We start from the raw sequence: 13,863 nt of genomic DNA, 5'->3' as shown, positions 1-13,863 counted from the left end.
GATACCAAGTATAAGAGCGTATCTAGTCGATACTACTATGATTGCATCTATATTATTTATAATCACAATTTTTTTTTCCTTTTAAAAAGTATATTATGTTTATAAAGTCAGTAAATATGTCCCTGGAGACACGAGGACTTTGAATATGACCAATGTATGATCCTGTAACTGCTTGGTGTGGTATCCTCCAAAAGTAACAAAAAGTATAAAACAACTGTCTGCCATTTTTATTTCCTAAAGTTGCAATAGATTAGGGGCGGGAAGAACTGTAAGGGGGAGCACAAAAGAGGAAGCATTAGATTGGGACACACCATACTGAATAAGACACTTACTGTATGGTGGATATCACCGTCGTCACAATGTAAACAAATGCCATGGCTAGATCTACACCTGATATCCACTGTAATGATACCAAGTATAAGAGTGTATCTAGTCGATACTACTATGATTGCATCTATATTATTAATAATCACAATTTTTTTTTTCCTTTTAAAATGTATATTATGTTTATAAAGTCAGTAAATATGTCCCTGGAGACATGAGGACTTTGAATATGACCAATGTATGATCCTGTAACTACTTGCTGTGGTATCCTCCAAAAGTAACAAAAAGTATAAAACAACTGTCTGCCATTTTTATTTCCTAAAGTTGCAATACAGTAGGGGCGGGAAGAACTGTAAGGGGGAGCACAAAAGAGGAAGCATTAGATTGGGACACACCATACTGAATAAGACATTTATGGTGGATATCACCGCCGTCACAATGTAAACAAATGCCATGGGTGGATCTACACCTGACATCCACTGTAATGATACCAAGTATAAGAGTGTATCTAGTCGATACTACTATTATTGCATCTATATTATTTATAATCACAATTTTTTTTTTCCTTTTAAAATGTATATTATGTTTATAAAGTCAGTAAATTTGTCCCTGGACACATGAGGACTTTGAATATGACCAATGTATGATCCTGTAACTACTTGGTATCGACGTGATCCATACCTAAATGTGTGGTATCATCCAAAACTAATGTAAACTATCAAACAGAAGAATAAGTGATTATTACATTTGAACAGAAGTGTAGATAGAACATGTTGAAACAGAAAATAAGCAGATTTTAACAGTAAATGAACAAGTAGATGAATAATCCATTTTTTACAGTTTGTCCCTCAGAATGTGTATAAAATAATAGGTGTATAAATGACACAATGTGTTACTGCAGACTAATTAGGAGTCTTTGTTTGTTTACTTACTACTAAAAGACAAGTTGTCTAGTATGTTCAACATTTTATTGAAGGTCTAAATGACAATAATAAAACATATGTTTCATCTACACTAACATTTTTTGTTCACATAAAGACAATAATGACTTTTTGTGGTCCCCCTTTAGAAAAGTACCAAAAAATATCCAAATACATTTTGGTACCAGTACCAAAATATTGGTATCGGGACAGCCCTATTCGTTCCCAATCACCCTGTATATATATTTAGAAATATTTTTTTTTACCCAGAAAATAAGCTGAGATAGGCGCCAGCGCCCCCCGCGACCCCAAAAGGGAATAAGCGGTAGAAAATGGATGGATGGAATATTAAAATGATAAATGGGTTGTACTTGTATAGCGCTTTTCTACCTTCAAGGTACCCAAAGCGCTTTGACACTACTTCAACTTCCACATAATGGGGCGGTTTAGCTCGGTTAGTAGAGTGGCCGTGCCAGCAACTCGAGGGTTGCAGGTTCGATTCCCGCTTCTGCCAACCTAATCACTGCCGTTGTGTCCTTGGGCAAGACATTTCACCCACCTACTCCCAGTGCCACCCACACTGGTTTGAATGTAACTTAGATATTGGGTTTCACTATGTAAAGCGCTTTGAGTCACTAGAGAAAATGCACTATATAAATATAATTCACTTCACTTCACATTTACCCATTCACACACTGATGGAGGGAGCTGCCATGCAAGGCACTAACCAGCGCCCATCAGGAGCAAGGGTGAAGTGTCTTGCTCAGGACACAACGGACGTGACGAGGTTGGTACTAGGTGGGGATTTGAACCAGGGACCCTCGGGTTGCGCACGCCCACTCTTCCACTGCGCCACGCCGTCCCTTAAAGAAAGAAAATAAAATAAAGAAAAAAATAATAATAAATAAAGATATATATATATATATATATATATATATACATCCCTGACCACCTGAGGGCACCACAGACTGTGGATGCTTTTTAAAAAAGGCTTGAAAACCCTTCTTTTTAAAAAGGCCTTTTTTTTTCTTTTTTTTTTAGATGAATGCGTGCTAGTTCTAGATTTTGTTTTTATTATATTTGTATTTTTGTTTTTTTTATGCAATGTAGCACTTTGAGGTTGTTTGCTCAATGGAAAGTGTTTTTTTTTACAAATAAAATCTATTATGTATATATACATATATGTATATATATATATATACATACATCCCTGACCACCTGAGGGCACCACAGACTGTGGATGCTTTTAAAAAAAGGCTTGAAAACCCTTCTTTTTAAAAAGGCCTTTTTTTTTTTTTTTAGATGAATGCGTGCTAGTTCTAGATTTTGTTTTTATTATATTTGTATTTTTGTTTTTTTTAATGCACTGTAGCACTTTGAGGTTGTTTGCTCAATGGAAAGTGTTTTTTTTACAAATAAAATCTATTATGTATATATACATATATGTATATATATATATATATATATATATATATATACAGGGCTTCACGGTGGCAGAGGGGTTAGTGCGTCTGCCTCACAATACGAAGGTCCTGCAGTCCTGGGTTCAAATCCAGGCTCGGGACCTTTCTGTGTGGAGTTTGCATGTTCTCCCCGTGAATGCGTGGGTTCCCTCCGGGTACTCCGGCTTCCTCCCACTTCCAAAGACATGCACCTGGGGATAGGTTGATTGGCAACACTAAATTGGCCCTAGTGTGTGAATGTGAGTGTGAATGTTGTCTGTCTATCTGTGTTGGTCCTGCGATGAGGTGGCGACTTGTCCAGGGTGTACCCCGCCTTCCGCCCGATTGTAGCTGAGATAGGCGCCAGCGCCCCCCGCGACCCCGAAAGGGAATAAGCGGTAGAAAATGGATGGATGGATGGATATATATATACATCCCTGACCACCTGAGGGCACCACAGACTGTGGATGCTTTTTAAAAAAGGCTTGAAAACCCTTCTTTTTAAAAAGGCCTTTTTTTTTTCTTTTTTTTTTAGATGAATGCGTGCTAGTTCTAGATTTTGTTTTTATTATATTTGTATTTTTGTTTTTTTTTAATGCAATGTAGCACTTTGAGGTTATTTGCTCAATGGAAAGTGTTTTTTTTACAAATAAAATCTATTATGTATATATACATATATGTATATATATATATACATCCCTGACCACCTGAGGGCACCACAGACTGTGGATGCTTTAAAAAAAAGGCTTGAAAACCCTTCTTTTTAAAAAGGCCTTTTTTTTTTTTTTAGATGAATGCGTGCTAGTTCTAGATTTTGTTTTTATTATATTTGTATTTTTGTTTTTTGTAATGCAATGTAGCACTTTGAGGTTGTTTGCTCAATGGAAAGTGTTTTTTTTACAAATAAAATCTATTATGTATATATACATATATGTATATATAAATATATACATCCCTGACCACCTGAGGGCACCACAGACTGTGGATGCTTTTAAAAAAAGGCTTGAAAACCCTTCTTTTTAAAAAGGCCTTTTTTTTTTTTTTAGATGAATGCGTGCTAGTTCTAGATTTTGTTTTTATTATATTTGTATTTTTGTTTTTTTTTTAATGCACTGTAGCACTTTGAGGTTGTTTGCTTAATGGAAAGTGTTTTTTTTACAAATAAAATCTATTATGTATATGTACATATATGTATATATGTATATATATATATATATATATATATATATATATACATATATATATATATATATATATATATATATTAAATGGGAGTAATTTTGAATGATGTGTGTTTCTAATGACTTGTTTATAATGATGAGTGGTGCTTGGACATGTTTATCACATACACAAAGTTGAGTGAGCAGGTTGTGTTACGTGTCGACTTTTTATGTTAGTTTATTTGCGCCACGATTGGGTCATATATATAAATGCTTTGCCTTCCACTTTGACGGGCAACTGATGGTCATTATGCTGCGTTTCTCCCGATGTCCCAAGCAAGACTGGTGAAAGTACAGCAATTATACGCTCTTTTAATTTAAAAGTCAGACGTAAGCGCCCGGCAGGGACTAGATTTCTTATTCGACTCTCAAATGAACGCCGTAGTTTGGACATCCCTGATCTGAAGTCCACTTCATCCAATCATGGATTCAGGACTGTGCCTGAGAAAAGCAGACATGATGCCGTCTCTGTCTGATCCATCCTTCATCCTTTTGTCTCTATTGTGTCCGACCCAGGCTGACCCACGCCTATCCAGGACTTTGGCCACATCCGCTCTGCCTCAAGTCTACTTACCTCTCCATGGAGCTTTTCCAGCGCAGACTCAGGGCCTGCAGCCCGTGTTCATCGTGGAGCCTCACACTGGACTTATACACTCCCACTTCATCTCCTGTGAGTCCTGAAGAACTGCAGTGCACTCAGCCACTCGACACCATCTAAATATCACATCAAACGGACAGATTTTGAGGAGAAAAATGCAAAAGTAGTGAAATAATGCGTGCATGCCTGCGAGGACAACCTGATTTAAAATGTTCATATCTCGACATTAGTAGGATTTTTAAGCGAGAGATAAGTATTTTGTTCCCAGAGCAAGCATTATCCAACTTGCAGAATCTTTAAAGGGGAACATTATCATAATTTCAAAAGGGTTAAAAAAAAAAAAAAATCAGTTCCCAGTGGCTTGTTGTATTTTTTGAAGTTTTTTTCAAAATTTTACCGGTCTCGGAATATCCCTAAATAAAGCTTTAAAGTGCCTTATTTTCGCTCTCTGCGAAGACACTGGCCATTTCCCTGTGACGTCACACAGTGCTGCCAATGTAAACAAACAATGGGAATAGCACAGCAAGATATAGCGACATTAGCTCGGATTCAAACTCGGATTTTTGCGACTCAACAGATTACGCATGTATTGAAACAGATGGTTGGAGTATGAAAATATTGAAGAAGAAACTGAAGCTATTGACGCTATTCATAGCCATAGCATGGCCGAATAGCCGCGTTAGCGTCGCCGGTAAAATGTGCGGACCAAACGATCAGGACTTTCGCATCTTGTGACACTGGAGCAACTTAAATCCGTCGATTGGTAAGTGTTTGTTTCGCATTAAATGTGGGTGGAAGGAAACGTAATATAGTTGCAAATGCATCTACAGGTTATCCATACATCTCTGTTCCATGTCTGCTTTAGCACCGACGGTAAATAGCATATTAGCATCGGTTAGCGTAGCGTGTTAGCATCGATTAGCTGGCAGTCAAAATCCACAAAACTCACCTTTTTGTTGACTATCGTTGCAAATGCATTTGCAGGTTATCCATACATCTCTGTTCCATGTCTGCTTTAGCACCGACGGTAAATAGCATGTTAGCATCGATTAGCGTAGCATGTTAGCATCGATTAGCTGGCAGTCAAAATCAACAAAACTCACCTTTTCGTTTACTATCGTTGCAAATGCATTTGCAGGTTATCCATACATCTCTGTGCCATGTCTGCTTTAGCACCGCCGGTAAATAGCATGTTAGCATCGATTAGCGTAGCATTTTAGCATCGATTAGCTGGCAGTCAAAATCAACAAAACTCACCTTTTTGTCGACTATCGTTGCAAATGCATTTGCAGGTTATCCATACATCTCTGTGCCATGTCTGCTTTAGCACCGCCGGTAAATAGCATGTTAGCATCGATTAGCGTAGCATTTTAGCATCGATTAGCTGGCAGTCAAAATCAACAAAACTCACCTTTTTGTCGACTATCGTTGCAAATGCATTTGCAGGTTATCCATACATCTCTGTGCCATGTCTGTCTTAGCATCGCCGGTCAAATGTGGAGACACTCTGGCACATTCAATGGGGGTCTGGCGGCAGACACTTTGGTACATTCAATGGTGGTCTGGCGGAAGACACTTTGGTACATTCAATGGTGGTCTGGCGGCAGACACTTTGGTACATTCAATGGTGGTCTGGCGGAAGACACTTTGGTACATTCAATGGTGGTCTGGCGGCAGACACTTTGGTACATTCAATGGTGGTCTGGCAGCAGACACTTTGGTACATTCAATGGGGGTCTGGCGGCAGACACTTTGGTACATTCAATGGTGGTCTGGCGGCAGACACTTTGGTACATTCAATGGTGGTCTGGCGGCAGACACTTTGGTACATTCAATGGTGGTCTGGCGGCAGAGACTTTGGTACATTCAATGGTGGTCTGGCGGAAGACACTTTGGTACATTCAATGGGGGTCTGGCGGCAGACACTATGGTACATTCAATGGTGGTCTGGCGGCAGAGACTTTGGTACATTCAATGGTGGTCTGGCGGCAGACACTTTGGTACATTCAATGGTGGTCTGGCGGAAGACACTTTGGTACATTCAATGGGGGTCTGGCGGCAGAGACTTTGGTACATTCAATGGTGGTCTGGCGGCAGACACTTTGGTACATTCAATGGTGGTCTGGCGGCAGACACTTTGGTACATTCAATGGTGGTCTGGCGGCAGAGACTTTGGTACATTCAATGGGGGTCTGGCGGCAGACACTTTGGTACATTCAATGGGGGTCTGGCGGCAGAGACTTTGGTACATTCAATGGTGGTCTGGCGGAAGACACTTTGGTACATTCAATGGGGGTCTGGCGGAAGACACTTTGGTACATTCAATGGTGGTCTGGCGGCAGACACTTTGGTACATTCAATGTTGGTCTGGCGGCAGAGACTTTGGTACATTCAATGGTGGTCTGGCGGCAGACACTTTGGTACATTCAATGGGGGTCTGGCGGAAGACACTTTGGTACATTCAATGGGGGTCTGGCGGCAGAGACTTTGGTACATTCAATGGTGGTCTGGCGGCAGACACTTTGGTACATTCAATGGTGGTCTGGCGGAAGACACTTTGGTACATTCAATGGGGGTCTGGCGGAAGACACTTTGGTACATTCAATGGTGGTCTGGCGGCAGACACTTTGGTACATTCAATGGTGGTCTGGCGGCAGACACTTTGGTACATTCAATGGGGGTCTGGCGGCAGACACTTTGGTACATTCAATGGTGGTCTGGCGGCAGACACTTTGGTACATTCAATGGTGGTCTGGCGGCAGACACTTTGGTACATTCAATGGTGGTCTGGCGGCAGAGACTTTGGTACATTCAATGGTGGTCTGGCGGAAGACACTTTGGTACATTCAATGGGGGTCTGGCGGCAGACACTATGGTACATTCAATGGTGGTCTGGCGGCAGAGACTTTGGTACATTCAATGGTGGTCTGGCGGCAGACACTTTGGTACATTCAATGGTGGTCTGGCGGAAGACACTTTGGTACATTCAATGGGGGTCTGGCGGCAGAGACTTTGGTACATTCAATGGTGGTCTGGCGGCAGACACTTTGGTACATTCAATGGTGGTCTGGCGGCAGACACTTTGGTACATTCAATGGTGGTCTGGCGGCAGAGACTTTGGTACATTCAATGGGGGTCTGGCGGCAGACACTTTGGTACATTCAATGGGGGTCTGGCGGCAGAGACTTTGGTACATTCAATGGTGGTCTGGCGGAAGACACTTTGGTACATTCAATGGTGGTCTGGCGGCAGACACTTTGGTACATTCAATGGGGGTCTGGCGGAAGACACTTTGGTACATTCAATGGGGGTCTGGCGGCAGAGACTTTGGTACATTCAATGGGGGTCTGGCGGCAGACACTTTGGTACATTCAATGGGGGTCTGGCGGCAGAGACTTTGGTACATTCAATGGTGGTCTGGCGGAAGACACTTTGGTACATTCAATGGGGGTCTGGCGGAAGACACTTTGGTACATTCAATGGTGGTCTGGCGGCAGACACTTTGGTACATTCAATGTTGGTCTGGCGGCAGAGACTTTGGTACATTCAATGGTGGTCTGGCGGCAGACACTTTGGTACATTCAATGGGGGTCTGGCGGAAGACACTTTGGTACATTCAATGGGGGTCTGGCGGCAGACACTTTGGTACATTCAATGGTGGTCTGGCGGCAGACACTTTGGTACATTCAATGGTGGTCTGGCGGAAGACACTTTGGTACATTCAATGGGGGTCTGGCGGAAGACACTTTGGTACATTCAATGGGGGTCTGGCGGCAGAGACTTTGGTACATTCAATGGTGGTCTGGCGGCAGACACTTTGGTACATTCAATGGTGGTCTGGCGGCAGACACTTTGGTACATTCAATGGGGGTCTGGCGGAAGACACTTTGGTACATTCAATGGGGGTCTGGCGGCAGAGACTTTGGTACATTCAATGGTGGTCTGGCGGAAGACACTTTGGTACATTCAATGGTGGTCTGGCGGAAGACACTTTGGTACATTCAATGGGGGTCTGGCGGAAGACACTTTGGTACATTCAATGGGGGTCTGGCGGCAGACACTTTGGTACATTCAATGGGGGTCTGGCGGCAGACACTTTGGTACATTCAATGGGGGTCTGGCGGAAGACACTTTGGTACATTCAATGGGGGTCTGGCGGAAGACACTTTGGTACATTCAATGGTGGTCTGGCGGAAGACACTTTGGTACATTCAATGGGGGTCTGGCGGCAGAGACTTTGGTACATTCAATGGGGGTCTGGCGGCAGAGACTTTGGTACATTCAATGGTGGTCTGGCGGCAGACACTTTGGTACATTCAATGGTGGTCTGGCGGAAGACACTTTGGTACATTCAATGGGGGTCTGGCGGCAGACACTTTGGTACATTCAATGGGGGTCTGGCGGCAGACACTTTGGTACATTCAATGGGGGTCTGGCGGCAGAGACTTTGGTACATTCAATGGGGGTCTGGCGGCAGAGACTTTGGTACATTCAATGGTGGTCTGGCGGCAGACACTTTGGTACATTCAATGGTGGTCTGGCGGAAGACACTTTGGTACATTCAATGGGGGTCTGGCGGCAGACACTTTGGTACATTCAATGGGGGTCTGGCGGAAGACACTTTGGTACATTCAATGGTGGTCTGGCGGAAGACACTTTGGTACATTCAATGGGGGTCTGGCGGCAGAGACTTTGGTACATTCAATGGGGGTCTGGCGGCAGAGACTTTGGTACATTCAATGGTGGTCTGGCGGCAGACACTTTGGTACATTCAATGGTGGTCTGGCGGAAGACACTTTGGTACATTCAATGGGGGTCTGGCGGCAGACACTTTGGTACATTCAATGGGGGTCTGGCGGCAGACACTTTGGTACATTCAATGGGGGTCTGGCGGCAGAGACTTTGGTACATTCAATGGGGGTCTGGCGGCAGAGACTTTGGTACATTCAATGGTGGTCTGGCGGCAGACACTTTGGTACATTCAATGGTGGTCTGGCGGAAGACACTTTGGTACATTCAATGGGGGTCTGGCGGCAGACACTTTGGTACATTCAATGGGGGTCTGGCGGCAGACACTTTGGTACATTCAATGGGGGTCTGGCGGCAGAGACTTTGGTACATTCAATGTTGGTCTGGCGGCAGACACTTTGGTACATTCAATGGTGGTCTGGCGGAAGACACTTTGGTACATTCAATGGGGGTCTGGCGGCAGACACTTTGGTACATTCAATGGGGGTCTGGCGGCAGAGACTTTGGTACATTCAATGGTGGTCTGGCGGAAGACACTTTGGTACATTCAATGGGGGTCTGGCGGCAGACACTTTGGTACATTCAATGGTGGTCTGGCGGCAGACACTTTGGTACATTCAATGGTGGTCTGGCGGCAGACACTTTGGTACATTCAATGGTGGTCTGGCGAAAGACACTTTGGTACATTCAATGGGGGTCTGGCGGCAGACACTTTGGTACATTCAATGGTGGTCTGGCGGCAGACACTTTGGTACATTCAATGGTGGTCTGGCGGCAGACACTTTGGTACATTCAATGGGGGTCTGGCGGCAGACACTTTGGTACATTCAATGGTGGTCTGGCGGCAGACACTTGGGTATCTTCGGGCCAGTGGTGCAACTTGAATCCCTCTCTGTTAGTGTTGTTACACCCTCCGACAACACACCGTCGAGGCATGATGTCTCCAAGGTTCCAAAAAATAGTCCAAAAAACGGAAAATAACAGAGCTGAGACCCGGTGTTTGTAATGACGTCACATTTAATTCGCCAAAATTCACCCATTTAGAGTTCGGAAATCGGTTAAAAAAATAGATGGTCTTTTTTCTGCACCATCAAGGCATATATTGACGCTTACATAGCTCTGGTGATTTTTCTTAATTTTAACATGTTTAAAGGAGAATATATAGTTGTTCATGCTAGAATAAAGATTGTTGTGCAAAGTCAATGTCGGGAAAAGTCGTCAGGTTGTGTAAATGCTAAATAAAAAGAGAATACAACTAATCCTTTTCAACTTATATTCAATTGAATAGACCGCAAAGACAAGATATTTCATCTTCACACTGACAAACTTTGGTATTTTTGGGCAATCATGTTTCAAAAAAGTTGGCACAAGTGGCAAAAAAGACATTATTGATAAACCTTTGCCTCCGTTCCGCAGGATCAAAATGTATTTCTAATGTATTGATTAATGTGTGTTGTCTTTTTTTACCGTGCCTCAAAAAAGTGTGTATCTTTGGGTCAGTTTGTCTTTCTAGATGGCATGTGTGTCTCCATACTAGTATATACACAACCCAGTGAAGTTGTCAGGTTGTGTAAATACTGAATAAAAAGAGAATACAACAAATCCTTTTCAACTTATATTCAATTGAATAGACTGCAAAGACAAGATATTTAACGTTTGAACTAGAAATGGTTGGCATTTTTTGGCAAATATTAGCTCATTTGGAATTTTATACCCGCAACATGTTTCTAAAAAGCTGGCACAAGTGGCAAAAAAGAGTGAGAAAGTTGAGGAAATGCTCGTCAAAGACTTATTTGGAACATGCCACAGGTGAATAGGCTAATTGGGAACAGGTGGGTGCCATGATTGGGAATAAAAGCAGCTTCCATGAAATGCTCATTCGTTCACAAACAAGGATGGGGCGAGGGTCACCACTTTGTCAACAAATGCCTGAGAAAATTGTTTAAGAACAACATTTCTCAAGCAGCTGTTGCAAGGAATTTAGGGATTTCACCATCTACGCTCCGTAATATCATCAAAAGGTTCAGAGAATGTGAAGAAATCACTGCATCTAAGCCATGATATTACGCACCTTCCATCCCTCAGGCGCTACAGCATCAAAAGCCACATCAGTGTGTAAAGAATATCACCACATGGGCTCAGGAACACTTCAGAAAACCACTGTCAGTAAATACAGTTGGTCGCTACATCTATAAGTGCAAGTGTAAACTCTACTATGCAAAGCCAAAGCCATTTATCAACAACACCCAGAAAACACTTCGCTGGGCCCGAGCTCATTTAAGATGGACTGATGCAAAGTGTAAAAGTGTTCTGTGGTCTGACGAGTCCACATATCTATTTGTTATTGGAAACTGTGGATGTGGCGTCCTCTGGACCAAAGAGGAATAGAACCATAGGGACTGTTGTAGGGTGAAAGTAGTGGTAGTCAGCATGTGTGATGGTATGGGGGTGTATTAGTGATTGTTGTAGGGTGAAAGTGTGGTAGTCAGCATGTGTGATGGTATGGGGGTGTATTAGTGATTGTTGTAGGGTGAAAGTGTGGTAGTCAGCATGTGTGATGGTATGGGGGTGTATTAGTGATTGTTGTAGGGTGAAAGTGTGGTAGTCAGCATGTGTGATGGTATGGGGGTGTATTAGTGATTGTTGTAGGGTGAAAGTGTGGTAGTCAGCATGTGTGATGGTATGGGGGTGTATTAGCGGCCAAGGCATGGCTAACTTGCACATCTGTGAAGGCACCATTAATGCTGAAAGGTACATACAGCTTTTGGAGCGACATATGTTGTTATAATGGACGCCCCTGCTTATTTCAGCAAGACAATGCCAGGCTAAAATATGAGGCAGGAGACTGTTGAACAACTTAAGCTGTACATCAAGCAAGAATGAGAAATAATTCAAAAATGTGTCTCCTCAGTTCCCAAACCTGCACTGAGTGTTGTTCAAAGGAAAGGCCATGTAACACACTGGTAAAAAATGCCTTTTTTGACAATGTGTTGCTGCCATTACATTCTAACTTCATGATTATTTAGTTTGTCAGTGTGAAGATGAAATATCTTGTCTTTGCAGTCTATTCAATAGAATATAAGTTAAAAGGGATTTGTTGCATTCTCTTTTTATTTAGCATTTACACAAGGTGACAACTTCACTGCTTTTGGGGGATTTGTAAGTAAATAGCTCCTAAAACTGATGGAATGTGTAGAAACACAATTTGAAGTCTTGTTTTGTTCTCTTTGCCACCTTATAGTCATTATTCACGAATATGTCACCTTTTGTCATCGACTACTAGACAAGATGAGTCATTATTTCTCCTACCTGAGGCGGCATAGCTCGGTTGGTAGAGTGGCCGTGCCAGCAACTTGAGGGTTGCAGGTTCAATTCCCGCTTGTGCTATTCTAGTTGCTGCCGTTGTGTCCTTGGGCAAGACACTTTACCCACCTGCTCCCAGTGCCACCCACACTGGTTTAAATGTAACTTAGATATTGGGTTTCACTATGTAAAGCGCTTTGAGTCACTTGAGAAAAGCGCTATATAAATATAATTCACTTCACTTTACTACCTGCCACAGGTACAACAAATATTACTTTGCTGCCATGTTTTGTCACCTTTGGTTTGTATTACAACAGAGCCCAGTGGCTCCCTCTAGTGGCTGTGTTTAGTAACGCAGCTTCAATAACACAAGTTGATTACACTCATGTCACCTTTAAATAGATGCTGTTGTTCGTCTCCTCCTCACAGATCCAGGTTTGAGTCCGCCTCTGCAGCAGCGAGCTCACTTGGCCTCCCCGAAGAGAACCTTCCCCTCCCACCAGCCCTTGGGGCGAACCCGCTCGGAACCTCCTCCCTACAGCACCTCGCACGTCGGCCTCTTTGTTCCCGGCCAGAACCAGCCGTGCCACAAGTTCAAGCAGAACTCCCACCTGAGCAAGGTGAGACGGACACAAACACCAGGGGTGGGACCAACCTTTTGAGCGTGCCGACCAGCAACTAAGGCTAAGGAGAAGAGCAGAGTGTAAAGGGGCAGAGACAGGTGGGGACGCTAATCAATGAACAAAAGGGGGCAGCTAATTAGCAACCTAGCAATAAGAAATCCTCATCAAGGGAGCAAAGTTACGTACAATGGTGTTCTGCCGCTCCCAGTCTGTGGAACACTCTCCCCGACCACCTGAGGGCACCACAGGCTGTGAATGCTTTTAAAAAAAGGCTTGAAAATCATTCTTTAAAAAAAAAAAGCCTTTTTTTCTTTCTTTTTTTAATACACTGTAGCACTTTGAGGTTGTTTGCTCAATGGAAAGTGCTTTTGACCAATAATATCTGTCATTATTATTATTAAACAAGTGTTGAATACAAACAACCTCTAAACTAAGAATAATACTTAACACAAAATCTAACCCGGTGTGACAAATCATAACACTTTTCTTTTCATTTTGTCCATTACCGTTAGCTTTGTAGCCTCACGCCGCCACACTACAGTAGCTTAGTCGGCGCGGGCTGTGGAGAGAAGCTCTTTTGAACCGAGGAGTAGAGACATTTTGACACACCGAGTGAACAGTGGAGAGGTGCTACCGCTAGCTGCTATGCTAAGTCGACGTATACAGATTAGTGATAAAGTCGCT

General features: G+C 42.9%; 1 protein-coding gene across 3 annotated transcripts in view; it reads left to right on the top strand.

Annotated features, from left to right (window-relative positions):
* The window catches only part of LOC133535495 (histone deacetylase 7-like), a 184,088-nt gene that overhangs the window by 113,322 nt on the left and 56,903 nt on the right, over positions 1–13,863 (top strand). For all 3 annotated transcript variants that reach the window (XM_061875380.1, XM_061875381.1, XM_061875379.1), the window contains 2 exons: positions 4,423–4,576; positions 12,986–13,176. In XM_061875380.1, the coding sequence (XP_061731364.1) occupies positions 4,423–4,576; positions 12,986–13,176 (345 nt within the window). The remainder of the gene's footprint in view (positions 1–4,422; positions 4,577–12,985; positions 13,177–13,863) is intronic.

This window comes from Nerophis ophidion, linkage group LG16 (assembly GCF_033978795.1).
Source record: "Nerophis ophidion isolate RoL-2023_Sa linkage group LG16, RoL_Noph_v1.0, whole genome shotgun sequence".
In the NCBI taxonomy this organism is placed as follows: Eukaryota; Metazoa; Chordata; class Actinopteri; order Syngnathiformes; family Syngnathidae; genus Nerophis; species Nerophis ophidion.
The sequence above is the reverse complement of the archived record's forward strand: the minus strand, read 5'-3'. Positions and strand labels throughout refer to the sequence as shown.